The sequence below is a fragment of the Podarcis muralis genome, chromosome 8 (genome assembly GCF_964188315.1).
Source record: "Podarcis muralis chromosome 8, rPodMur119.hap1.1, whole genome shotgun sequence".
NCBI classification, from domain to species: Eukaryota; Metazoa; Chordata; class Lepidosauria; order Squamata; family Lacertidae; genus Podarcis; species Podarcis muralis.
The window spans coordinates 57,020,620-57,047,642 of record NC_135662.1 but is presented as its reverse complement, the minus strand read 5'-3'; the positions used below and the strand labels follow the sequence as shown (position 1 = coordinate 57,047,642).

General features: G+C 41.2%; 1 protein-coding gene across 1 annotated transcript in view; it reads right to left on the bottom strand.

The window, feature by feature from the left end:
* Positions 1–18,952, bottom strand: part of CTDP1 (CTD phosphatase subunit 1) — a 48,152-nt gene extending 29,200 nt beyond the window's left edge. The window contains exons 1-7 of the mRNA XM_028737514.2: positions 18,291–18,952; positions 12,550–12,633; positions 10,882–10,975; positions 9,687–9,815; positions 8,389–8,539; positions 3,793–3,883; positions 1,807–1,973 (exon numbers count right to left, since the gene is read on the bottom strand). Coding sequence (XP_028593347.2) covers positions 1,807–1,973; positions 3,793–3,883; positions 8,389–8,539; positions 9,687–9,815; positions 10,882–10,975; positions 12,550–12,633; positions 18,291–18,607 — 1,033 coding nt within the window. The 5' untranslated portion in view covers positions 18,608–18,952. The remainder of the gene's footprint in view (positions 1–1,806; positions 1,974–3,792; positions 3,884–8,388; positions 8,540–9,686; positions 9,816–10,881; positions 10,976–12,549; positions 12,634–18,290) is intronic.
* Positions 18,953–27,023: the final 8,071 nt, after the last annotated feature.

The window sequence follows — 27,023 nt, the reverse complement described above, 5'->3', positions numbered from 1 at the left end:
CTTACATATGTAGCATGGAGATTCAATTGTTTCAGAGGATGAAAAAAAGGTTGATCATCCTATTACAACATAGCACTCAAACACAGCTTGACGTACGAAGTCACAGGGCACAACATGTGTCCCACCTTTGGCACCCTGTGCCTGGGTAACCCTGCCCACCACCACCCTGGCATCCACTCTCACCATGCAAAAGTGAAGCAGGCCAACTTGTGTCTGACACACAGGGTGGCAGAAGCAGGGTATATGTGTGTGTGTGTGTTCTGTCATTGCGTAGTTCCTCTTAACATGGTCATGCATGGAGGAGGATTACGAGCTTACAATAGCACAAGAATGGGGAGACGGAAGGTCCCTTTATACAAGCAACAAATAACAAGCCATTAATAGAGAAGTAAGGACACTTGTCTTTTCAGACTTATTGATACTCTGCCTCGGGATTCCAAGCACAAACATCCGTGGCTGCAACTGAGGCCATAAGCTGCAATATTTTTAATTGGGGGGTGGGGGGGGTCTGTAAAGTTTTGAAATGAAGACAACTGCCTTAAAATAGATCTGATACAGCATGTCTGGCTTTAAAAGCACATTTACTAAAAAGGTTAATGTTCTAATTTTAGCACACCCAAATAACTACACATGGATGTGCTATTTTCTACTAAGCTACTTCAACGGAGCTTAAATTCCACTAAAGGCACCTTTAGTTTCACTGTCACCATCTGAAAACATGCTTACACTACTTGTTAGTTTAGGCTGAGGAGACTGATTTGGAACTACAGTATTCCGAGTCACATTCATTTTCACTAAAGGAAGGTTCTAACAACAACTAGCCTGTGGGCAATTTATCACACTTTATCCTCTTCATGGTTGTGCTTGTGACCGAGGGGTAAAACAGACATGACATTTAAAAAGTCTGTGTTTTTTGTTTTTGCCATCCTTTAAAATAGCAGCTATGGGGTAGAGGGATTCATATTTGGACCATAGGGTTGAAGACCTTCCAGGGTTCATTTTCCCCAACAAAAATCTCTCCCTGCCCACAGGTCAGGTAATACTGCAGTCAATGACAGCTCCAGGGACAAAAATGGTTGTCTGGAGTATGCTGATATTTTATGGGAAAACAGCATAGCAAGAGAAAGATTTTAAACCCTGCCCTACCCTAGGAGCTGCTATTTTTTTAAATGGTGGTGGGGGGGAACCCATAAGAGTCATGCTTAATATAATATCTAGTTTGCTCTTCCAAACTATTTTAAACTGCCAAATTTGACTTGCACTGCATCAAACTGTTATGTTTTATGGAATAAAAGCAATTTTAGTAATGGAACATTTTTCCCATGGAAAAAGATGATACAGTATTGTATCGTCTTCACAGGAGGCAAGCAAAAGGGGCCCTAACCCTGTGTTAAATAATGCTGTGCTCCAATTAAAGGATGTATCTTTGGAGAATGCAACTCATGATTTTAAATTTGATTTCAACTTGAGGCAACTTGGTACAATGAGATTCCCCCAAATGTTGTGAAACAGTGCAACAAATTCTATAGACCCATCAGATCTGCCTGAGAAGTAGTATAAATACAATGAATAAAGGTGGTCCGCTATTCTGGTAAAAGGTAAAGGTAAAGGACCCCTGACAGTTAAGTCCAGTCACAAACTATTCTGGTAGTCAAACTGAAAAGGAATCTGAATCTGAAATCCTCACTTCTACTGGTTTTGAAAAACTGTTTTAAGATTAGTTAATGAATTGTTTAAAAATACCATGTTATTGATATGATACCTTGCAAATGAAGAGGAAACATGAACACATATTAAAATAGTTACCTGTTTTTCTCATTTGAACTTCCCTTGATCCAGGCGGTGCATTAATATCGCCTATGCCCTGAAAGTATACGTATTTCTTCACAGTTATCAAATTAGGTGCATATTTCCAGACATCCTCTCTGTCATCAATAATACAAACCATGGAATCACCACAAGGAAATAAGTTTCTAGAAACAGGAGAAAGATTAAGTGAAATGAACTGATTAGATAACTCTTTAAAATGATTCATATTAAGGCATATTTACTCAATAAAGATATAAAATAGAAAGACATTCTAAATTCACATATTGATTACAGTCCTTTACATTATCAGTTTGTTTTCTTAAAGCAACTACCATTTCATCTGTATCATCACAATGGTTAATATTTATCAGTTTTACTTAAAACTGTCCAGAAGCTGACCAAAGAAAACAAACCATGATATTGAATTGACAAAGATACAAATGAATATATATAAACATACACAAGGCCTTCACTTTTAAATGCACAGAAAATAAAAATCAGATCCACCAAGAATGGCTTTTTTGATAACCAGCTGCTATGAAGTTGGGCAGTAGGAAGCATCACCTGTAACTCTGCCACCTGGAAAACAATTCAATCAATCACTGCCTTCAACTAAGCTATATGTGATTAACAAAGTAGTGTCAAGTACCACCTAGTGGTATGAGTGAGGCTATTCTCCTGGACAAAACGATAGAATTGTCTTATAATCCCAATGAATTTAGCTTTAACTTTGAATGCCATTAGAATTTTCAAGTTGGGGTGCAGCTGTTTATGATAGAAACGTTGGATATGTAATGGGAGCACAAAACTTCCTTCTTATAAAGAAATCAAAATACTATGACTCAGCTTCTTTGGATGGTAAAGGTAATAGTTTCATACTCAAAGCTTTGATACGTGCAGTACATATAGAAACAGCATAACATTCAATCATGCTGCATAAGAGATTTAAAATAGACCTACTACCCATGAAAATCTGTTTCTATCGATTTGTCAGGCAGGTCAGAGATCCTGCTACACTGATGTATCCAATACAGCTCTGTCCAACTAGGAGACAAGTCCCACTTAGTTGCATAGGTTTCTTAGGGCCTGTAATAAATTACTCCCCACTACCAGCTCTACACAGAGAGACTGAAGGAATCATTGGGTTCATGCATTTCTGCTCCAATCTGCTTGCCAAATCTAGAAGATAATGTCTGCGACCAAAGACGCTGAGAACCAAAGATGCTGAGCCTCCTTGAATGCAGGCTCTCTGTTTTTCTAGATACTGAATATACTAAACAAAAATGGCTTATATCCAGGGCAGGGGAGATTTCTACTGAAATACCTGGGGGATGTTCTGCTGTGGGTGGGTGTGCACAAGTAGAGAGTGTAACACCTGAACAGGCTCCTATTCTGCAGTTCCCAAGGTCAAAATAGATATGATGGCAGCACGCCCAACCCCAGTCATGCCAAATCCCTACAAAAGCAGAAGGGGAGGGGGAGGAAGGGGGAGATTTAAAGCATGGTGTGAATGGGCAGAGCTGAACCCTTCCATCACCCATGGTTTCTCCCTGAAGCAACCTTAAAAACAACAACATATTTTTGTTACTGATTGAGCTCCATGACACAAAGTAACCTCCATTGGAACTGAAGTAGCTTTAAAAAAAGAAGTAGTTTGGGGCAGGGAATTCACAGGCAGAAAAAAGATGCACTCCTATAAATAATTCTAACTCGCATTCCTGCCACCTGAAAATCGCTTCAAATGCAAATAGTTATAGGGGAAAAAAGCAAAGGCAATCTATTTTCTTATCAGTTTCTGTTAATGTGGGCAGGATATAATCTCCATTGCTTTACAATAAAAAGGCATTGAGATGTATATGTTTATGACCAGGAGTGGCAGGTTGGGGAGTTTAAAAAAGTAGTTAGATACTGAAATTATGTTATTTGTTTCCAGCAGTATCCCTCCAAATGCTTCACGAACAATATTCCAATCCCAATACATACCTAAGGTTCCCAGTTTTAGAATATGGATCAATACATTCATCCCTTGACAATATTCGATGGGAAAAAAGCTTCTTTTCGGAGTCCAAGAATGCTTTTAAGGAAAAGAAGTTCAAAATTAATATGTATTTTCCACAAGAATCATCATACTTAGTATGATTTTCTTTGGAATACCCCAGGATCGTTTTAGCCAAAAACAGATTTAATATGAATTACTGTGCATAACTAAAATTTATTAATGAGATCCCCAAATACATTAATCTACTACATAAACCATAAATACTACACATAAATCAAGAGACCAGTATTAAGCCATTAAGGCTGCAATCCTATATACCCTTAGAAGCAAGTCTCCCTGAATTCAATAAAGATTATTTCAGAGTAGGCATGTATGGTATTATGCCATAAATAATTGTAATAAATACTTGCTAATATAACTTGCAACATGACTGATAGGGTCACAATAACATGTCTACTCAGAAGAAAGTCCAATGGAAATTCATGGGGTTCCCCCCCCCCAAGCAACTGGGGTTATGAGTGCCTCCTGAATGTTTTTTAATAAAATGTGAGTTTTCATTAGATTGGAAAAAAAGGTTTTGAAGTTTATATTTGTAGTTTATTTAATAGTAAACATAGCATATTGAGGTCAACATATTGGCCAGTCAAGCATCACATCTTGTTTTGCGATACAACAGTACACCCCATTGTAAAAACTTCATAGCAAGTCTCAGCATTAGTCGATTTCCCCCATTTGTTCAGTGCCATGTCTTGGGTTTGTAGATAGCCAAAGCAGTGGAAAGCATCCTACAATTCTTAAGCAAAATGGGCAAGTTAAGGGAAAGTTTAAATAGGAGTTCTTGTAGTTGCAGGTTTTAAGTTATACTTGTAAGATTTGAACATAAATACTACTGAGCTATCTTGAAATAGTAATAGCCTTGTTTTTTAAAACATGGCTGGATGACAATTGTCTTGAAAAACTGTTTTTAAGGACTATAATCAGGTAAGAATTCTGCATTTGATTTCTTGGCTACTTCCTCATGTTACATAAACGATTTTTAGTTTCATCAGTGGGGGAATCACATTAAAGCAGGCCTGCACTTGTGGTCTACCAGTCACATATTGCAGTTTCATAAGCCTCCTGGTTTAGCTGCTTGCCAGAGATTGTACAAATTAAAGGGTTGTCAAGCATCTGGCACCACAAAATATATGTCAGGGTCGGCTGCATTCACTTTGGTGTGTCACAGGTTGCATCATTATGTATCTGGAGAAGCCCAGTGCAAACTTTGCTTTATAAACTAACACTGTCAAAATTTCTGAGAAAGTTATTTTAAAATTGTGACCCCTATGGTACTGTGCAATATCCATTTCTAGACATGACTGGTGATTCAGGAAGTGATGTGATGCACTTTGAAGGATTTGGATGTTCAGAGGCTATTGACGCAGCACTTTCTAGAATTCCCTATAAAAGGTTTCAGTGACACACTTCCCACTATCACTAGTCACCTATCAAAAATTGATACACGTAGGCAAAAACTATTGTGTCTTACAGGAATAACTTAAAACCCACAATTACAAGAAAATTTGAGAGTTAAGGATAGAAGTTCAACCTTAACTCACCCGACTATGCTTAAGAATTTCAGCAAATTCATGTAGGGTCATCCCCTTGCAGTACCTAGGCATAATGAATTGAAAGAATTAGCTAGACAGAACCATCACCAAGTAAACTTAGAAAGATGCATTGGCCTACTAAAGAGAAATAAGCCACTTAACGTAGAAAATAAAAGTGAGGTGTGAATATTTTAAATAAAAATGTTACAACAACATTTCCATAAATGGTCTGTTGTTTTTTCTCCACATTCATTATCTACACAAGTCAATTGCTAACTAGATTGGTCGGTGGGCTAGATCAAAACACAAGCCCCCTCCTACAAGCTCCTCACAGCTGAGTGCGTTCACTTTGTGTCTCTTCCTGGAGATAAAGGTAGGACCTTGAACAACAGAAACAGGGAGAAATGATCACTATATCAGCCAGTATATCAGCTGGCCAGTCCTTTATTAATCTATATGTATCAACACATGTAGATTAGGGTTAAGGAGAAAGTGGAAAAGAGAAGGAACAGATGCTTCTTCTTTCAACAGATACCACCATCCTGAAGAGGCCAATTAGCAGGTATAAACAGCTTACATAAAAGAATCAGTTGAGCAATAAATCGGGATATACTTTCTTTTTTGGTTTTCACCTGCTACTTAATTATATCAAAATAATACATTATGTGTCAGCTGAGACTTTCCTAAGAACATATTTCATTTATGGGTGATTTACATTTCCATGCATGAACAACAATACCCAGTGGCTCGATTAGCAACAAACTCAAAGTAATGGTTATTTAATGACCTGGTTTGCACAATCAAATCATGACTCAACAAGCCAAAATATGAATGACTCTATGCACTTGCATGTGGCGTCCATCACAGAAGTGGAGAAACAAACCAGGAAGCTGCAATTAGCTATGGCTTCCCATTATGTGGGAATCAGAAACAATGATTAATGGTTTCCAAACAAGTGAGGATTCCCAACTCATCCTTAAAAGATGTCCTAATATTCTAATTTGGTTGGACTGAATCTAGCATAGTTTCCCAGTATGCATGTAAAGGGAAACTGTGGTTAAGTATGGCTTCAATGCTCATTTGCCCACTCACATGAAAAGAGGACTTTGGGGCTGCATGAGGGTGATGCAGCCTGTGCAAATCCTAGTTTATTAAGCAGAGTTAATAGATTAAATACATTTCTTTCTCAACCCAAGAACTGCATTCCCTTATAGGGAACCTTTGTGTGCACCCCATCAGTACCCATGCCCATTATCTTTCATACACATGCTTACACCCATTCTCATCCTTGACTGGCCAGGTTGGCTGGAAACTGGAATCCAACAATATTTGGAGGGCCACGGGTTTTTCATCCAGGCTCCACTGCACATTAAATGAAGTCTTCATTCAACACAATTTCTCTTTAAATTTACTGCCACCTTGTGTTTGAAGCATGCACACACTATTGTAAACAATGACTGCTATAAAAACACACAGTTGGAGAGTTGATTTTCTTCTTTCAAGCAGAACCATGACATTTCCTAGATAGATCTGAGGGAAAAAGTGAATCCCTCCACCCAGATTACATACCCCACTCTTTTCAGGGCAGTTATATATTATTCATCACTTCTGGCTTCTCATGGTCTCATGTTGAGGGACAACAGTGATTTTCAAAACAGAAGAAAGTTTGCATCTTGGAGCAAAGTCTGCAAACTGACCTCATGGGTACATTATCAGATTAGCCATGTACCAGATTAGCCATTTTTATTCCTCCTCTTCCTACCTCCCCTCATAGCTTTGTGTAATGCCAGATGAAGCATTCTGGAGAACCTAAAAGCTTCTGCGACAGTTTGGCTTGTCCCAGTGAAGGTACTGCACAATTGCAGATTTTTGGTTTTGTTCTTACAAATGAATGTTGCTTTTTGTGTGCTTTGTAAAACTGAGGGCAATATCCAACGTAGTAGTTCAGTTAGTGCATGGACCTCTGGCTGTGCAATGAAACTTCTCCCTGTCTTCTCCCTCAGCAACCTCTATATTTGTTCTGGGGGTTCCCTCCAAACCTGCAGAACAGATATGGGGAGGGCATGGGGGGCATCAGGGAGAGGTGACATTCTATTGAGAAGCCAGAAGTTCTTGTGCTAACGGAACTACTTCATTGGATACCACCTTGAGTGCTTTAAATAGGCCAAAGTAACAAGAAGTCAATGGTAGATGCAATAGGATAATAATGCTTTCAGCACCAAAGAACTTTAATTTACTGCCTGTTGGAATACAGTGGAACCTCGGTTTTCGAACGTAATTTGTTCCAGAAGACCGTTTGACTTCCGAAACGTTTGAAAACCAAAAACTCAATACAGAAGCCTCAATATAATAGGGGAACTCAAAACGGAAGCCGCGTGGAACGTTCAGCTTCCAAAAAGCATTTGAAAACAGAAGCAGTTACTTCTGGGTTTTTGGCATTCAAAAGCCAAAATGTTCGACTTCTGAGATGCTCGAAAACCGAGGTTCTACTGCCTTCATTCCTCATGTAAATGAAACAATGCACCTAGCCACAATTGAGCTGGATCAAAACTCTAAATAAAAGGGATGACGATCCAATTCTCTCAATCCCATGCTAATCTTATCCTGTTGTAGATTAGCAGATATTATTGTCTGACTGTTACTCTCAGAATGATTTGTTTAAGCCACCTTGAGTGCCGATCAGGGAAAAATGCAGGGTGTAACAAGAATACCTTTGAACAAGATTTGAAAAGCAATTTGGGGACAGCGCTGCAGCCACTTGGTAGCTTCTATTCTAAGTACAATAAAAATAATAATAATAATAAATAGAATGTCCTATATTATGGCACGTAGAATAGAACCGTAGAGTTGTAAAGGATCCTGAAAATCATCTAGTCCAACCCCCTGTGATGCAAGAATCTCACCTAGATCATACATGGCAGATGGCCATCCAACCTCTGCTTATAAACCTCCAAGGAGTGAGAGTCCATCACCTCCCACGGAATTGCTTACCTGCAATTGTATGTGCATAAAGTCTGCTTCCAAAGGTAAACACATGCAGTTCATACAACTTGGCAATCTTTTCTAGGAACTCTCTGCAATGAGGACGCAACCGAGTATGTAGCATAGGCTCCCCTCGACCTAACTGAAAATGGAATATTCCCTAAAAGGGAGAGATAACACTGGTAAGATGTAAGCTATAACTCATAAATAAAACCCATTTTCTGGCATATACAGAATGATTTTCGGCTTATAGAAGAATTTAGTTTTCAACTACTATTAGGTGTACCAAACTTTTAAAAATTAGCAGTTTGCATATACTTACAAATATACATTATAAAGTTCAAAAAAAAGAGCAGCTCAGCCTTTACATTTGCTTGCGATGGTTTTTATAATATCTCACGAACTACAACTTCTGTCAAGGCCAAGCCAATGCCCAGTAATCATGAGTTGTAGTTCAGCAACACCTGGAGTCACAGGCTAGACCACCTTATCATAGAATGACTGAAAATAGTCACTATATGATGGAGTAGTATTAGCTATTTATCAAGTAGATCAATTTAGCTAAGAATATTTGGGAGCTAGCTAGGTAACTTCAGTTTCATTCCCATTTCTCTAGCTAGGATCCAGAAAGCCCACATGGGCAGCAAGTGTCTTTTCCAGATCTATCAGTTGCTACACTGGAGAATACACCAGACCTCAGAGCAAATTTCGTAACAGCTGAAGTAGAAGAGGTTCCTGAAAAGTCCCAACCTTTATGCACCTCCAGTTGTGTGGGCAAGTACTTTCACTGAATATTCACTAGATGATTATTTAACTAAGTTTCACTCAGAGAAGATCTATTGGAATTAATGGACCTAACTAGTTTTCATTCATTTCATTTAGTGTATTCTGAATTAAAATTTAGTTGTCTACCACCTACTGTTCCTTTTCTGGCAAAAAGCAATACAATCAGATTTCACATGATTTTTATATTATTGATTTTATCTTGTCCCATCCTGAAGGCTGTATTTCTTATTTTCAATGTCTGGACGTCAAACTCTAATGGTTGTTTCTTTGTAGTTACTGCAGATTTAGAATGTATGCCAGTATTTTTATTTATTATTGGTTTGTTTTATATTTTCTCTCAGTGCTAGATGCCTTGAATTTCTTCTGGAAGCTAGAATAATAAACAAGGGCTTAGGATCTACTATATATTTTGGAAAGTTTTTATTTGCTATGAATTGGGTGCCTCTTAGTTTATGAACTTTATAAAACATTTCATTTTAGTGTATTTTGGCAAAGAACAATAATCAATAATGTTGCTTTACTCGGTTAGACATCTGTTGGCAGTGCTGTTCTGTTGTATGGATCAATGTCTGGTCCAAATCTACCATTAGCACCAGTTTTCGATTTCTGCGTAGCCTCTCCTGGTCTTCTCTTCCCAACTGCTCAGCTTGCTACAATAAAAACAGAGTATCCCATTAAGTGTATTTGAAGCATAAAATGAGGATTAACTTGAACAGATCTCAGTAGACACAGTGCAATGTACAGTAATTTCAAAGAAGAAAAACAAACAACAGCCAGCCAAAATTCAATTGACTAAATAGCTCCTTTCACTCATATTAAAGAACAAATAGAAGTGGAACATCATCTTAGAGTTGCCCTCTAGGCCTCCAAAATCCTAGCAATTTGTATGTATCAGACTCACTGCATCAACATGTTTAATTAGTGGATTTTGCAGCAAAGGGTTTATTTGAACTTCTGGTATGTGGCAGATGCAGTGTGCATTTTTCCCCAACAAGCAAAAAAATAAGGAGTGCTATCCAATGAAATACTTCTGTTAGTGCAAAGACTCTGATTGCAACAGAACCTCCTTCTCTTCTCATATGCAATCTAAATTTGTCCTGGAGATTCCTCCAACCCCCCCCCCCCCGAGCCGAACCCTCCATTTGTGCAAATGGAAACCCTTATGCATGTTGTACAGAGTACTCTCGTTATTTTCCCTGCTCTTCATGTGCTGTAAAAGCAGCTGGTTTTCCTGGGTATAACATTTTACTTGCACCCAAGTGTTTGATGGCCAAAATATACTGTTCGTGGCTACTTTTAAAATATTAGCTGTGAGGGTATGTGACTGATATACACATTTTTATTTCAATTTCAACAGTATTTTTAATTGTGTTGCTTTATTGCTTTTGTGTTTGGCAAAAAGACTGGGATATAAATTTAATAAGTTTGCCATCTAAACTTGTATTGGCAGGATTTGTGCAAGAAGAATATCGAGTGAAATCCAAGGGAGCAGGCAGTAGTTCTCTCTTTAAAACTAAAATTTGATTACAACACATCAGAAACATGTATAGCTTAGGATTCTATCTACTTAAAAGAGTTGCCTTCAACTTCAAATTTAGCTAAGACAAACTTGCTGTATTACATGTGTTCATGATGAAGAAATTCTGCTAATTAGATCTGCTGAACTTTGGGCCCCTGCCAAAAATAAGGGGAAGAGTAGGAGTATACTGTACTTACTTCAGAGCTAACCATCAATTCTGGTACACTATGAACCATTGATACAGTTGCTGTGGATACTGGCATATTCTGTGTTCCATTCTTGCTTCGTAACCTAACAACGTGAAAGATATCAGACAAATTTTATTAATAACAGTTACCAAAAAACCCCTCTAACAGGACTGATTTGTGCCATAAGTTTTAAAGACAACTACCTTATTTATCACTTGCACCAACCAGCCTTAAACAGTGTACACAAACAGTAAATTTACATGATGTTTAATTGCCAAGCAGAATAATATAATTTAAGAACAGGAAAAATGGCACACCTTGGTACAGAGACCAGAGTCACGCTTTTTAAACCAAGTAAAAAGTACCCAAGTACATATTCTCATCTATGTACTTAAATTATTGGCATCCCATGAAGCATATAGAAAAATGGTGAAAAAAATTAGGATTCATTTCTGTTTATTGAGAGAAATGTTAGGCTTTTAGAAAGTCTTAACCATTTACAACAAATACCACATTTCTGTTTTGCAATATAAAATTGTTTGGGTTTCGGTTTGTGTATGTTTTGTTTTACTTAAGATTCCAAAAGTGAACTGCATTTGCTCTCAGAAAGAATGTAACTGGAATATAGGAATACAGGGTGGCAGCATCCCAATATCTGAATAAAACTGCTTTCAGTGTAATGTAGGTATTAGAGTGTTGGATGAAGACCTGGGAGACCAGGATTCTAATCCCCACTCAGCAATGAAGTTCGCTTGGGGGACTTTGGGCCAGTCACTGTATCTTAGCCTAACCTACCTCCATAAGGTTGTTGTGAGGATAAAATGGGGAGGGGCAAAGCCATGTGTGCTATCTTGAGCTCCTTGGAGGAAAGGTGGGCTATAAATCAAATAAATAATAATGGTGCATGAGCAGTTGTGCAATACTGATTACGCTTGGCTTCAAAATGTTGTTCTTCATCCACCCTGCTTCATCTGCGCATAAGCTGCCATGTGACATCAGTGGGCAGCAGTGTATTTTGATAGTTATAGCAAGAATACCCTGTTTGGCCTTTGTGAAGGCAATGGACACAAAATGGATATTTAAACATGAAGGTTTCTTACAGGGAACAGCCTTAATCTTTATTTCAAACCCCCAAGACACTCCCATCAATTCTATTAATCAGAACTATTTCAAGAGGTTTAACAAACTTGACTGTATTTATGGAGACCTGAACAGGGCACAGTTCCTACTACAAAAGAAATTTTACTGTCATGGTTTTCTATGTACAACATTGTCACTCATTTGGTTCTTTGTTACATTCATGCCCACTAGTTCAGCAAGTATGTTTTACGTTCCTTTTGAAAGAATGATTCTTTGGTTTATCCATCAATAAACCTGTGCTCATACCTACCAATGTTTTAGTCCCCTGCATACATTTTATGAAGAATGCCATATTTATTATAACTGATGTTTATTTCTATTTTGTAATATTATGCTGGTGCAAGTTCGCATGCTCCATATTCCCACTTATTTCTGGCACTGCTGGGCATACAATAAACATAAATTGTTCTTTCCAGGTATGAAGAGCATTATTCCAGTGCAACGCAATTGATTTCAATTTAAGTTCCTCAAAGGTGACAATCCTCAGTTTAATGCAGCACCATCAGCAGAAGTCAAAGTCCATACAACAATACTCACTGTGTCAAATCCTGGCCACACTCTGCACATAAGCCTTTCATAACAACTGGATGGCTGCATCCTTCCAGCCGCACCAGGACACCTCTGGAAAGCAAAGAAAAACCTTATCTAAGGAAAAACTGATTGCATTATATTATATTCTGTATCAGATTAGAAGTAGGGAAATCAGGGTTTACACTGACTGTCACACTGAATACTAGAGCAGCAGTTACCAACCTACCTCCTCCCCCCGGACCACCTGAAAATTGCTGGGGTGTGTGTGTGTGCATGGGGGTATCTCAGTAGACCACTCAAAATTGTTCTGCATATTAAAAACACATATAATGCACATTTTAATATTAGTATTCTTGCTTTTCTAATGGGATGGATATGCCCGTTTTGTGAATGAAGTCCTATGAAGCTAAATGTAATGTTTGTTAGCCTCTGATCAGGTTCAGTGTTAATTTTGCTACTGCATTTGGAAGTATGGTAGCTGTCAACTTTTTAATACGCCATCTGTGTGGTGGTCATGGAGAACCAGTGATCCATAGATCACAGTCTGAAAATCTTGGCAACAGTTGCTTGGGGGACACAAACATAAAAACTATCCATGATATTTCACAACTTTCTTATGTTGATTCACACAATACAGAATGTGTTTGTTTAATAGTTTTCTTTATGCTTATTTCTATTTATTTTTTTATAACAGCTGAATCTATTACTGTTCACTTTAGTTATTAAAAAAGCCCTCTTTTAAAGGATTTAACTGATCCCAGAAAGCATACATTTTAGAGAGATATTCTATCTGGGCACAATCCATAGCACAAGAACTGTGCCGTAGTGCAGTGGTAGAACACCTGCTTTGCATGCAGAAGGTAGGACAAGGTATCTCCAGGTAGGGTTGGAAAAGAACCCTGTCTGAAATCCTGGAGAGCCAATCCCAGTCAGCATACGCAGTACTGAAATAGATGGACCAATAGTCTGACTCAACATAGGGAAGCTTCTGAATGTTCCTAATTCATTGGGGAGTTCTCCTGAACAATGTATATGAAATGAATGGATTGTTTGAAATGAATGCTTGATTAAGATCAGGGAAATGGCTTACGGTTGGGAGAGGGCTCATAGCTATCTGAAGTACTGGTTGACAGGTCATTTTAGTTTCACCTCATAGGAATAAAGTGCTTGTCTTGAATGGGTTTTTTTGTTTTTTGTATTTAAGGAGATAAAAATGTAGACCAAGTACTATTTTAAATGGTTTAACAGCATGGCTCTCTAGAATGGGCTTGTAAAAAGTATGCACAATACTACAACCTAACGTTTTGAGATGATGTGAAGTTCTGTGCATTTAGTTTCACTAAAAGGCGCATACCTCTAGAAAATCCCAAATAGCACATTTTCAAGACACATTTCAATCTGATTTGCCAGTTTTAGAATTCAAATTGGTTTGGTTGCTCAGTGAATGACCTTCACTGTGAAAAGGACTGTGGAGTGTAACTCTGCTAATAATCCTGTGTGCCCTCAAGGTTTCTTGGTACTCTCTCACATTATGTACTTCTTATCTGCTTGTTCAAAATGTGAGATGAGGGCACAGCACCTTGGTGATTCCACCTACTTATAAGGGAGAGCCATTACCACTGGTCCAATCCATTACATATATGCTATGGGGTGACACAGGGTTATATCTTGTTGAGACATCTACATGAAACTGTTGCGGAAGAGCATACATGCTCTGGAGTAAAGTGTCATCAGTATGTACAGTCCCATCCAGGTGAAATGGTGGCATTTTAGCCAAGGTGGTGCCTTTCAGCTGTTGTAGGACTCCAACTTAGCTCAATTCTAGGCAGCAAGGCCATCAGGATATCATGCTGACCACTCCTGTTTTAAGCTACTGCTTTGACTCGGGGCTAATAAGGTGAAACACTGTATTTGGCTTGTCCTTGCACTACTTGTTAGGGATGCTTAGGCCTGCTCTCAACTCTTTTGTTTATGGGTGCCTAAGTGATATCTTTGCTTAAAGCACTCTTTACCAACTTAGATTAGTGTGCAAATTGTGGCCTTCCAGAACAAATGCAATATTCCCATTGTTATCCATGGGCTTTCTGTGAAAGGCATTATACTCCTGCAACATGGCAGTTCAAGTTATTAATAGATACTCAGCATGCTAAGCATATTTTGCCTGTTTTGACAAAATGTTGTATTGAAATTGGCTTCCAGTTTGTTACCAGGCATATCTTAAAAGATATTGGTTTTTAAAGCCCCAAACTGCCTGGAAGTGAGGTATCGGAAGGATTGTATTATCCCATATGAATTCTTTTGTTAAGGTCATCTTCTGGGTGTTTCCTCCTTTCAATAACTTTTCACTTTATAACACCCTGATTGTGGAATGCTCTTCCCAAGGAGGTTCAGCAGGCATCTCTCGCAATATGTTTTAGGGAGCAATCCTAAGTATGGAAAACCAGTATGATTTATGCAGACCTAAGTTAAGTCATAGCAGGACGCGGGTGGCGCTGTGGGTAAAAGCCTCAGCGCCTAGGGCTTGCCGATCGAAAGGTCGGCAGTTCGAATCCCCGCGGCGGGGTGCGCTCCCGCTGCTCGGTCCCAGCGCCTGCCAACCTAGCAGTTCGAAAGCACCCCCGGGTGCAAGTAGATAAATAGGGACCGCTTACCAGCGGGAAGGTAAACGGCGTTCCGTGTGCTGCGCTGGCTCGCCAGATGCAGCTTTGTCACGCTGGCCACGTGACCCGGAAGTGTCTCCGGACAGTGCTGGCCCCCGGCCTCTTGAGTGAGATGGGCGCACAACCCCAGAGTCTGTCAAGACTGGCCCGTACGGGCAGGGGTACCTTTACCTTTAAGTTAAGTCACATAAAGTACATCATTTCCAAACTCCATTCAGGAGCAGCCTGACAGAGGGAAAACAAGCCTTTAAAATAGTTTCCCATCCCCACCATCTGCCTGGAGCACTTATTTTTCAGGGCTCACAATAGTGTAAGTTTTGTCAAACTTGGCTCAGTCAGCTTAGCTCTGGTTGAGCAGGGATGTGGGAGTTATTTATACCTGCGAATCTCTGGCTGAGTCAGGCTTGGGGACTTGTGCCTGTGTAGCCCAGCTGAGCTGGGAACTGGCTGGCTGACCTCGAGATCTGCCACATCCTAACTTGCTCATCCTGATGGATCTAGGGTTAGGACCGTGCCCTTAGGCATGAAGTAAGAACCATTCAATTCTCAAAAGCTTTGTCTACAGTGTACTTTCGATAATCATGCTTTGAATTGGCTTTACTTTTACACATACACACACTTAAACAAACAGTCAGGATATTCATTACAAACAATAAGTAAGGATACACATTTTAAATAAATAAATAAATAAGACATGGTAGATGCTTTTATCCACTCCAAAACTGAGCTCAAACAAAAACAGGCACTGAATACTAATAAGGCCATTTGCAGAAGGAGATCTGCAGGCAGGTAACAGCTAAACTACTTGTTCAGAGCAACATAGGATCCTTGCTGCATGGGAAGAAAAAAGGCTAACTCAGAGACAGACCATTAACATGCCCATTCTTGTGTGTATATGTCTGGTACACACAGGAAACAAGACATATCATAAAGGCAAATGAGAAGATGGGGCAGATTTGATATACTTGATTTCTGTACTAACCACAGAAGGAAAAAAGCCCCTTCTTTCTCAGCCAGCATGAAAACCAAGCAGGCACTTGGAGAAAGGAAAGATCCACCTGTCCTCCCTCCACCTGTATTCTTGATAGTGCATCCACAGTGCAGGTCAATATCACATGTAGTTTGCTATCCCAAGGTACTATGCATCTCAGTATCTAAATGCACATCCCAAACTACATAACAGCATCTTTTTGCATACATATATCTCTGGAATGAAGTTAGAGAGTGTAGCTACTCTGAAATCTTCTTTAATAGATAGCTATGTTCAGGGATGACAAGAGTTAAGGTCCATCAACTTCTGGGGTGTGATTCCCCACCCAAAATTTAATGTCTAATTAATTTTACAAGAGTGTTTCCTACATTTTTTGTGTTCAGGCACAACATAGGTCGAGAAATCATCACTGCAAATTAGGAGTTAAAGAAAAAAGTAACCAAGATGAAAAACTGTTCTGAACTGGATCAGACTTGTGTAATTAGAGTAATCTTGGGTATTAGAATGAGTGTTTCATTTGTATAAACAGACATAAATTTAAGTGATAAAGTCCAACATATTTAATTTTAACATTTCTTCTACATTTTACCAAGGCCTGCTTCCTCCACACAGTCTACACACATGACTGCAGCTCTGACTTATTCAGGTTAATTAAGGTGTCTCTAATCACAGGCTGTTTATCTTGCTGTTATTCACTTTGAGCCCTTGGGCTAGGGTGTACTACAAATTTAAACACAAACAACACACACTACATCAGGTTTACATCCCACCCTTCCTTCAAGGAATTCAGGACATTCTATTCTCACAACAATCCTGTGAAGTAGGTTATCCTGAGATGGCAACTGGCACAAAGTCACTCAGTATGCTTTGCAATTTGTACTCAGTTTTTTCCAATCTATGCCAAATGCTCTAACCATGGCACCACATTGTCTTTCCATAAATATATAGCTCAAGTCACTGTATTTTATGGGACTCCCCATAATTTGTCCTCCTTTCCTCCTTCTCGCCTTTTATCATCTCTTCTGCTGTCAAAGTTTTACTATAAGGTCCCCAATGGAGAAACCTTGAAATACAACAACAACTGGTGGGCTACAGGTTCCCCAGCCCTATATTACAGTAATTAGTTCAGGCAAAGCATGCACAAAACAGTAAGTAGCTAGTCAAGCTCTACTATGATGTCACAACAAATCACCAAATGACATAGAAAGAATTAAGTAAGAAGGGTCTTACGAGAGCTTGGAGATTTGCGGAGGAGGCCCTTCTTGTAATACCACCATACACTGAAATTTGGGAGCCTATGACTAACCTAGAAAACCTTCTGGGCAATGGCAAAGGCTATGGAAAACTCTCATCCCTGATATATACTGTCCATCTTTCTCCCTCTTCCCATAGTTCAATAATGTAGTCAGGTGGAATAGTTTCTTTAAACTGGATTGTGTTCTTTGGGGTTTTTAAAAGCTCGTTTTGAATTCCAATTACTTGTTATGCTCTGTGAGCTATAAATAAAAGAAAGCTCCATTTTTGTCCCTTAGTTTCCAAGGTAAGCTGCCTGTGGCTTGTCTGCACATCTTCGAAAACTTCATTTCAGAAGTGTTAAAGCCATGTGGGAACCTACATTATTGCAACTGGCCCAGCAGACTGCAAAAGCAAGTAAAAAGGGGTTGTGTTTCGCCCTTCGCTAGTCACTCCTCCTACTTCCTCCATGGAGACGGGGAGCAAAGATCGGTTTCCTAAGGCGCTTCAACCGAGACCCAAGGAAGGCGGGCGGGCGGGCAGCCTGAAGCGCCGGCCGAGCCCACCTGGCTGCGGCGCCTTTTTAAATCTGGGACCGCATCTGAGCCAGAGGAGGAGCGGGGCCTGGGCTGTCACAGGCGCCGCCGTGGAAGAGGGCGGGGAAGGCACCGGCTGCTCCTCCCGCGCTTTCCCGCCTCTCCTCACCCTGTCCCGGATCTTCGCAGGAGATGGCAGAGCAGAGCGGATACCGGAGGCGCTTCTCAAGTCCAGGCGGAGAAGCCGAGAGGCAGAAGCCACCGAAGGCGGCGCTTTCCCGGGGCCCGGCCCACCGCCCTCCCCGAGCCCCGGCCGACCCCTCTTACCCGGGCGGGATGACTTGCCCGCGCTGCGCGCACAGCTCCCGCACCACTCCCGGCCGCTCCGCTTTGACCTTTCGCTCGGCTGTCCGCTGCGGGCCGGTCTCGGCGGCCGAGACTCCAGGCCGGGCCGGGCCCACGATAGGCACGCAAACCGCCAGCACCGAGCCGATCTTCACGGCCGCCCCGGCCGACACTTTCCATTCCAAGAGCCGCAGCGGCTGCGGGCCGGAGACGTGGATCTCCGTCACTTCGGACGCGGCGGCGGCGGCGGCGTCCCCTCCTGAGGAGGAGGACGAGGCGGCCGCTCCCGGTTCCTCCATGGCCTCGGCCGCTGGGGCTCCCTCCCAGGCCGGGCCCGACTCGGCTAGGGACAGGTCGCTATGGCGACGGGGGCGCCGCTGCCGGTTAAATGAGGAGAATCGAACGCGAAACGTTGCGCTTCCCCCTCCCCCACCCACCAACTACCACCTTTTTTTAAAAAAAAATAACAACAAGAAGTAGTCACGAGCAGCGCCAACTGAGCGCGAGGTCAAGGCTCCGTTGCGCAGGCGCGGGACGACCTTTTTTTTCCTGGCGCCCGGGCCAGCTTAAAGGGGCCGCCGCGTTAAATCCGGCCCGCCTCTGGAGACAGCGAAGACAATCGGATAGTATAGTACTGGAGCCTCTCAATTCCAGCTCCTGGGCGGGGCAAGTTTCAGCCCCCGCCTCCCGGTTCCTTCCGGCATCGCGCGCTCCTACCTTACTGGAGACGCAAGCGCGCGTTCGCTTACACGCCCCTCCGCGTGCGCTACATAACACTGCCCCGTGTTTTTCTGCCCCGTCGAAGGGGATTATGGGATATAGATGCCGGCTTGCAAAGCTCTTCTAACGCTAACTACAAGTCCCAGCATGCATTTCTCTGGCTTTTTGGTGCATATGTAGCCGGCTACAGCAAACAAGACGGCAGCGGTAGCTGTTTGTTTGCTTGCTTGCTGACTGACCTGGTTTCCTGGTAGTTGTTTAAAGTGGTAGTTGACTACAAGGGACCCTACAGAAATTCAGCATTCCAAATAACAAGTCCGTCCTTTATCAAACTTCTGGTGTGGGGATGGAGAATTATGGATTTTAGAGGTTTTAAGCAGTGGCGTAGCGTGGGTTGTCAGCACCCGGGGCAAGGCAAGTATTTTAGTAGGGGCAGAGAGCTGTGAGTGTGAGCGCCCCCCCCCAGATGTTGCGCCCGGTGCGGCCGGCCCCCCCTGCACCCCCACGCTACGCCACTGGTTTTAAGAAAATTGCCATGTGGATCCTAACAAGTGTTAAGAAGCGAAAAACCAGCTAACAGAGATGCTAACAGTACTTAATGTACTCCAGTATGATGAGTGATGCTTATGACAGTTCTATCCTGTACTTGTTAAATGTCCCCACACTGTAGATGAATGTGTAGGGAGGGAGTTTAAACCACCCTGAATTACTACCACCACATTTTCTGTGCACGCTTTGGTTTTCAGTAACTTTCTAATAGTGTATTTACTTCATAAGATTCATACACTGTTGGATTGTAAAAAAACCCCTCTAAGTGGTTGACCAAAAGATAAAGCCATACAATCGGGGTGGGGGGGGGATGCACATTACTGTACATTAAAACATACAGCAAATTAATAAAACATTAACATTCACATCAGCATTTCTAAGCATTTCGGAAGGCTTGTCTAAACAAGAATGTTTCTAACAGGCGCAGAAAAGAATATAGTGCCGGCTTGATATCAATAGGAAGGGAGTTCCAAAGTGCTGCCACACTAATCAATAGATTTCTTACAAAGGTAGAATAGGTATTATGTGTAACCTGTTGTTGTTTAGTTGTGTCCGACTCTTTGTGACCCCATGGACCAGAGCACGCCAGGCACTCCTGTCTTCCACTGCCTCCCACAGTTTGGTTAAACTCATGCTGGTAGCTTCGAGAACACTGTCCAACCATCTCGTCCTCTGTCGTCCCCTTCTCCTTGTGCCCTCAATCTTTCCCAGAATCAGGGTCTTTTCCAGGGAGTCTTCTCTTCTCATGAGGTGGCCAAAGTATTAGAGCCTCAGCTTCAGGATCTGTCCTTCCAGTGAGCACTCAGGGCTGATTTCCTTAAGAATGGATAGGTCTGATCTTCTTGCAGTCCATGGGACTCTCAAGAGTCTCCTCCAGCAACATAATTCAAAAGCATCAATTCTTCGGTGATCAGCCTTCTTTATGGTCCAGCTTTCACTTCTATACATCACTACTGGGAAAACCATGGCTTTAACTATATGGATCTTTGTCAGCAAGGTGATAGTGCCAATTACACTGATTGAAGTGGTTTAGTGAGCCTAAAGCTAAAACCTGTTGAATAGAAACTAGGTGTTTAATGTTGCTCTGAAAAAGGGTGTGAAGCAACTCACAAGCTAAAATGGTATGAATATATAATTTTAAGAGTTTATACAGTAACTATATATTTTTTTGCTTCACTCAGTATGTACTGTATTCATACTAAATGTATTTGATCCTGGTCTGTGGTGGGCTCTTTTGAGAGGGCAACAATGGCTTTGTACTGCATTAATATTCTTTTAGTGCTGAGGATGATGAAACACAAGTATAATAACCAGTGGTGAGATGAGAAACGTGTTTTCCCTGCCCTCCTTTAGTCTATAGTTTATGATACAAGGATATACTACGTTCCTTCAGTTATCCTGGGCACCAAGTTGCCTAGGTCTATATAGGTCAACACGAGCATATGAAATAGAGAGCCAGTGAAGATCCTTCAGGATTAGTGTCATACGATCCCTGCAGACTGCCTCGGTTATGTACTAATTGTAGTTCCTGAATAGTCTTTAAGAACAGCCTTATATAGAACATATTACAATAATCCAAAAGATAGATTACAAGACCAGGGACACTGTAACCAGACTCACTTTATCCCGGGTTCATTATACTCTCACACTATGCACCTGTTCCCAAAACTTAGTAAGCTCATTGGATTTATGAAGGTTTGGGAAGATTTATTGCTGGGTGTAGGTGATGAGTTTGGAAGGTGAAAGGTACATCGATGGGAGCAGGTATGCTACCATTCTTCAACACACACAAAACAACTATTTTTTGCAAGAGGTGCCTGACCTTTCAGTGAAATGACTGAGCCATGCAAAACAAACCAAAATTCAAATTGATGAAAATGAAAACTAGCACAAAATAGCTACATTAGGACACACAAAGCTTTATGTTTCATGTGATTATGAGATTTTGCATAAAATAGTCTATCCCCAGGAGCTTTTACTTCAATTGGTGCTAGCAGCTAAGCTAGAACTTGCAAAGCACTGGAATAACAGTCATATTTAATAGGTAATCTACTTGGCAGTGGTTTTGCAGACTGTGGTGTTTTGTGATCACTGAAAAACTACTCAGTAATTCAAAGTGTCAAATGGCAAAACAAAGCTGAAAGATGTCTTGTTCTACAGGCATTATCTTCTGCAATTTGGGCCAGTGCAAAAACACAAACTACGTAATAAGCAACAGCCTCTACCTGTTGTCACCTAAAGCTGCAGTCCTATACATACTCAAAAGTAAGATGGATTAAAATCAGTGGGACTTCTGAGAAAACGTATATGAGGTTGCAAATGTACAAGATTCCGTCATCAAAAATAATTTCCCAAAATCTCTCCACCCAAATTTAGAATGTAAACAAAAGGAAGGTTAAAGTTGAACCAAAGCCAACCCATTTTATTTGCACTTCCTTAATTGCACTTCACTGCTTCAAGTCACCATGGGCTGGATCCTGGCCAAGTTACAGAATAATCCTAACCATGTCTCCTAAGAAGGAAGTTCTATTGACTTCAATGAGTCTTAATAATTGAGGTTATAATTACAGCCAGGAGTCACATTTAGGTCTCACTGAAATCAACATGGTTTCGGTAGTTGTTACTAATTTTTCACATTGATATGAAAGATTCCTAAATACAACTTGGTCTGGATTCTGTCCCTGTGCTTTTCTTTAGCCTACTCACTTATTCATTGATTTCCCTGATCCTTTCTTATCAGAATTGATTATATGAAAAATTGTTTATTTCATATAAAACTCTTGAACTATCAAAACTATTGTTTATTATTATTTATTAACTATACGCCAAACACACATACTTAGACATGTGTTTTAACTCTGTTACACAAGCTGACCATTCTAAACAGTGCCATGCCTCACTCTATCTATGAAAAGATATGGCTAAATAAATATAATGATAGAATTAATTGCCTGTGCAAGCTATCTTCTGGTTGTCAATAATTATTCTGGTTGACAATAAACAGCTCCCTAGATGGTGATCCATGCTTTTATCGTGTGCAGTGCTGACAGTATATTATCCTGGCATAGTTTCATTAGGGAGCTCAAATAAACTTAGTAGCTACAACCATAATATCATGACTGTGGTTTCAGGGAGGGGAATTGACAATGGCTCATATAAACAAGGAGTGGGGCATTATGATGGAAGCCTACGTAAGATTAAATGAGAGAAATAGCATTGAAAAGAATGAAACCTAACAAAGCAAAGCTCTCTATTAAAGCAGCAAAAAGCAACCTTACTAGCTTTTGCTGAAGTTGTTCAGTAATAAAGCAAATAAATTCCTGGAAACCAAAGCTGTTTGCAATTAGATCCTTGGCTGCACTGATGGCCCTCTGTAATTAGTGCCATAAAAGATGCCCAAGTGAAATATTTAACAATGCTGAGGTTGTTGGAGAAAATGTAATCTTTTTCCTGGCCCGAAAGGCTGTTCTGCTTGACCAGAAGCACCCATTTGATCAATTGGTGGATTTTTGTTTTCAGAAAAATGTGCTGTGGTTTCTGACATGAAACCTGGGTGAATATATTTTGTTGTTTCATTGAGTCACCAGATTCACCTTCTGGTCCTCAGATTCATTCTTCACTGATATCGCAAATTCTATCCTTATCCTTCAACTATTACAACCCCAGAAACTGAGCCAAGAACCCTGGCTCATTTGTGCTATCAGTAACACAGCAAAGCGACAATGGCATGTGTATTACCTTTCCCCACAAGATGGCACCACTCTCAAGTTTGCATATGTTGTGCCCCCAAGAACTTCTTTTGTGTGTACTGAGTGAGGGGTGTGTGTTGTGTCTATTAAGTGTGTGTGAGAGCAGTTGTGTGTCATATGATATTCTTCATATCCTTTGGCAACCCTATGGAACAAGATGAAAGATGGAGACGAAACAGCAAGATCCCTTGGTATAAGGTTGGCTGTTAATCTAAACGAATGAGCAAATCACGATAAAAGGATAGGGCAGAACCTTAAGACATTCTATATAGTACAGCTGTTGTTGTTTTTCTTAATGGTATGTGGGACATAAAAGAAGTCAACATAATCAGATGTCTTCAGACATTAAAGGAGTGTTGTACACATATGGGAGGGGAGGAACAAAAGGCACACAATGAACTCACATCCGCAGGTTTGAATAACTGAGACTGACGTATTCTGTTGTGCTGCAGCAAGTTTGTCAAAAGGTGCACAAGATTAAAAGCAATATCAAAGGGAAGAGAAGATCTTGGGATTCTGTTCAAGATGCCCTGAGCGGAGAGTATGAGTGGGGTTGGGGGGAATGGAAAGTTTGAAAAAGAAAAAGAAATTAAAGGGATGAAAAGAGAATGATTTGTGGTCTGGAGCTCAGAATGGGCCTTTAATCATGAAGAAGTCGCAGTCCTCTGAAACACATGAAGAAAACCAGGCCAACTCTGATCAAGGCAACTGGAGAGAGAAAGAGAACAGAAGATGATATTGAAGTGCATCTGTTCTTAACCCAAGAGGAAACGAAGCTGATGACAGGATGTTCATTAGGAACTGAAGGGAAGATAAACAAGAGTTTCGTTTTTCAAGAGGAAAGATGCACATTTAGCAGACATGATGTTTAAAATTATAGTTCATTGGGAGGCAGGCAGTACAGTGATGCTGTTCTGCAGCAATGCTAAGGGGCTGGAGAGGATGCTTATTGGTTTAACAGTCACCAAAAAACCTCAGGCTGCATACACACTGTACATTTAAAGCAACCGCCCCCCCCCAAAGATCCATGGGAACTGTAGCTTGCACACACAGAGAGCACCCTTAGTGAACTACAGTTCCCAGGAATTTTTTGGGGGTGTGTGCGCTTTAAATGCACTTTAAACATACAGTATTGTGTGTATGCAGCATCATTGCAAGAAAATAATGTTACAAAATCCATAGCATGGCCTAGATTAGTGGTTTCCAATTGGTGGACCCTAGGATGTCCATGCAACCAATCCAAGGGGCCCCTGGCACCATTCACACAACAAAAACTACCATAGAGGATCAAGATTTCCAAAAGCAGGGGGTCCATGGCTTGGCTTTTGAAAAACACGGGATCCACAGTTCTTAGCTAACTGGGAACCACTGGCCTAGATTCTTCCCTTACGGTTCTGGCTATAGAGGATAAGATCTATAGCCTTCCTTTTAGTTAACTAGAGAAAGCCTGATATCATGAACTTCATATCACCTTTCTTAGCGTAAATATTTTTTTAAATCTGAAAAGAATAAATGTGTGCAATACCCCTATTATCAAGGTCAGGAACGACTCTTCCTAACAGTCACTAAGCTAGATAAGAACGGTGTGCCACTGCTGTTTTCATTCTGCTGCCCCACGTCTGGGGTGTTAACAGCAGCCTCAATCACTCCACAAAGCAAGCCAAATGTGTAGGCATGGAAATTTGTCATCCATGCTCTTAAGTACAAGGCATCAAAAAGCTTCCATCTGGAAGCAACCTCAGTTGTCTGAGATCTGAGCATTCTCAAATGAAACTATTCCAAAGCTAGGAGAAAGTTTCTCAAAGTTTGGCCATGGTGAATCTTCATTTGAAAATAAAAACTCACAGCATACAAGCCCATGCATGTTTACTCAGAAGCAAGTCTTATTATGTTCAGCAGTGGACCTTACCCTCAGGTAAGGCTGCATAGGATTGCAGCCTCAGAAAGGAAAAGCATAGAATCATAGAATGGTAGAGTTCGAAGGGACCCCTAGGTTCATCTAGTCCAACCTCTGTAATGCAGGGATATTTATGTTTAGCCCAGCTTCTTTACTCCTTGTGGCAACCTTGCCAATAGTTCAAAAGATAAGATTGCAGTTCATTATATGCCCAAGTCAGCTGCTCTGGGGATGCTTACCTACTGTAAGCCATCAAAACTAACAGAGCAGTCCTAAGTGGGGTGAGAGGAGGGCATGGAGTGGCAGATTCTCCACGGCATCCACAGACCTCCTGGCTCCTGCTGGCCAGGGTGGGAGGTGAAGGGTTGTTTGTTTTCCCCACCAGAATATGGGCTGGCTTTGGCTCTCGCATATCCATCACTGGTTTGGCTCTGCTCCACCCACAACTCCCTGCTTTGGGACCTCATGCCAACTATTCAGCAACAGGAATACCACTGGCAGTAGGGTGCATTCTGCCACGCTTTCTGCAGGTGCGGAGAGGGCCTCTGTGACAACAGGCACCCACCCGCTCCTCCCTGCCAAGAGAACCCGGAAGCAGGGCAATGCCCCTTTGCTAGCAGGACAGATCAGGATTGGCCTCTAAGAAAGCACAGGATTTCACTACAAGCCCCACTGATGTCAACAGATAGGACTCGGGTGTGCTGGATTATAGCTGAAGTGTTTGAGCAGTGGTTGTGTGCATAGTATTTGCTTGGCTGACCTGTTTGCTCATGTGGAAACCGGTGCGGTTTTGCCTTCTCTTAGTCAAAGGGTGGGGGAGCCTTCTCATATATGCTGCTTCAGAGAAGAGGAAGATTTTTATTTTATTTTAAATGAAGCATCCCTAGCACAGTCAGCCAGCGCAACAACCATCAAAACTGGTCCTTAAGTGAACAGGGCACAGTCCCACTAACTTCAGTCTGACCTCAGTCAGATGTTAGCTGTCTGCCTTCCTGCTCACAACCACCCAGAGCATAGAAGCCAACTCCTAGGGGCCGAGGCGTCTTTGCCCCCCAATAAAATATTTGATGAGGCTGTGGTTCCCCAAAGTTGATGGGCATTGCCATGCAAATGGTGTGCGTGCACCGTGTCATGTGATCAATTATGCAGGGTGGGGCTTACCTGGCCCTCCAATATTTTATTCAAGTAGGCAGCTTCTTCCTCCTTAGTCTCAATGCTGCTCTTCTCAAACTCATCAGGGAGAGACAGGACTCAGCTACATTTGTAAAAATAAAACGTTATAAATGTGTTATAACGCTGTGCCACCAGTGTTATAGAGCTGAAATTGGAACTCTACTGCATTATGAGCTTTAAAATCTCTCCCCCCAGAGCATTTTCAGAACGTTTTTTTAAATAGCTGTGTAGATGCAGCCAAGGGGGACCAAAACCAGAATTAGTTGGCTCCACTTGTCATTGGCTCTAGCTCCACCTGCTGTTAACCTCCTGCCTTTATGCCTTTCCAGTTCCACCGCTGTGTGAGAGTAACAGTGGGAGGGAGAGACTCAGTCTGAGAGTTCACTCCTTCTCCCAGACAAGCTCCCCGCTCATATATAGCAAAGTCTGCCTCCGAACAGAAAAAAACCCCTGTAACTGTAAAACTCTGCTCTGTTAAACACATGTTTATGTTATGATATAAATAGCAGAAGTAAATGTACACGTTTATGTGCATAACAGAACACACTAATGAAACTCAAGCCTGCATGCAACCTAGGGTGAGTACAGATGGCCATTTACCAGAGAATAAATTACCACTGCATGCAC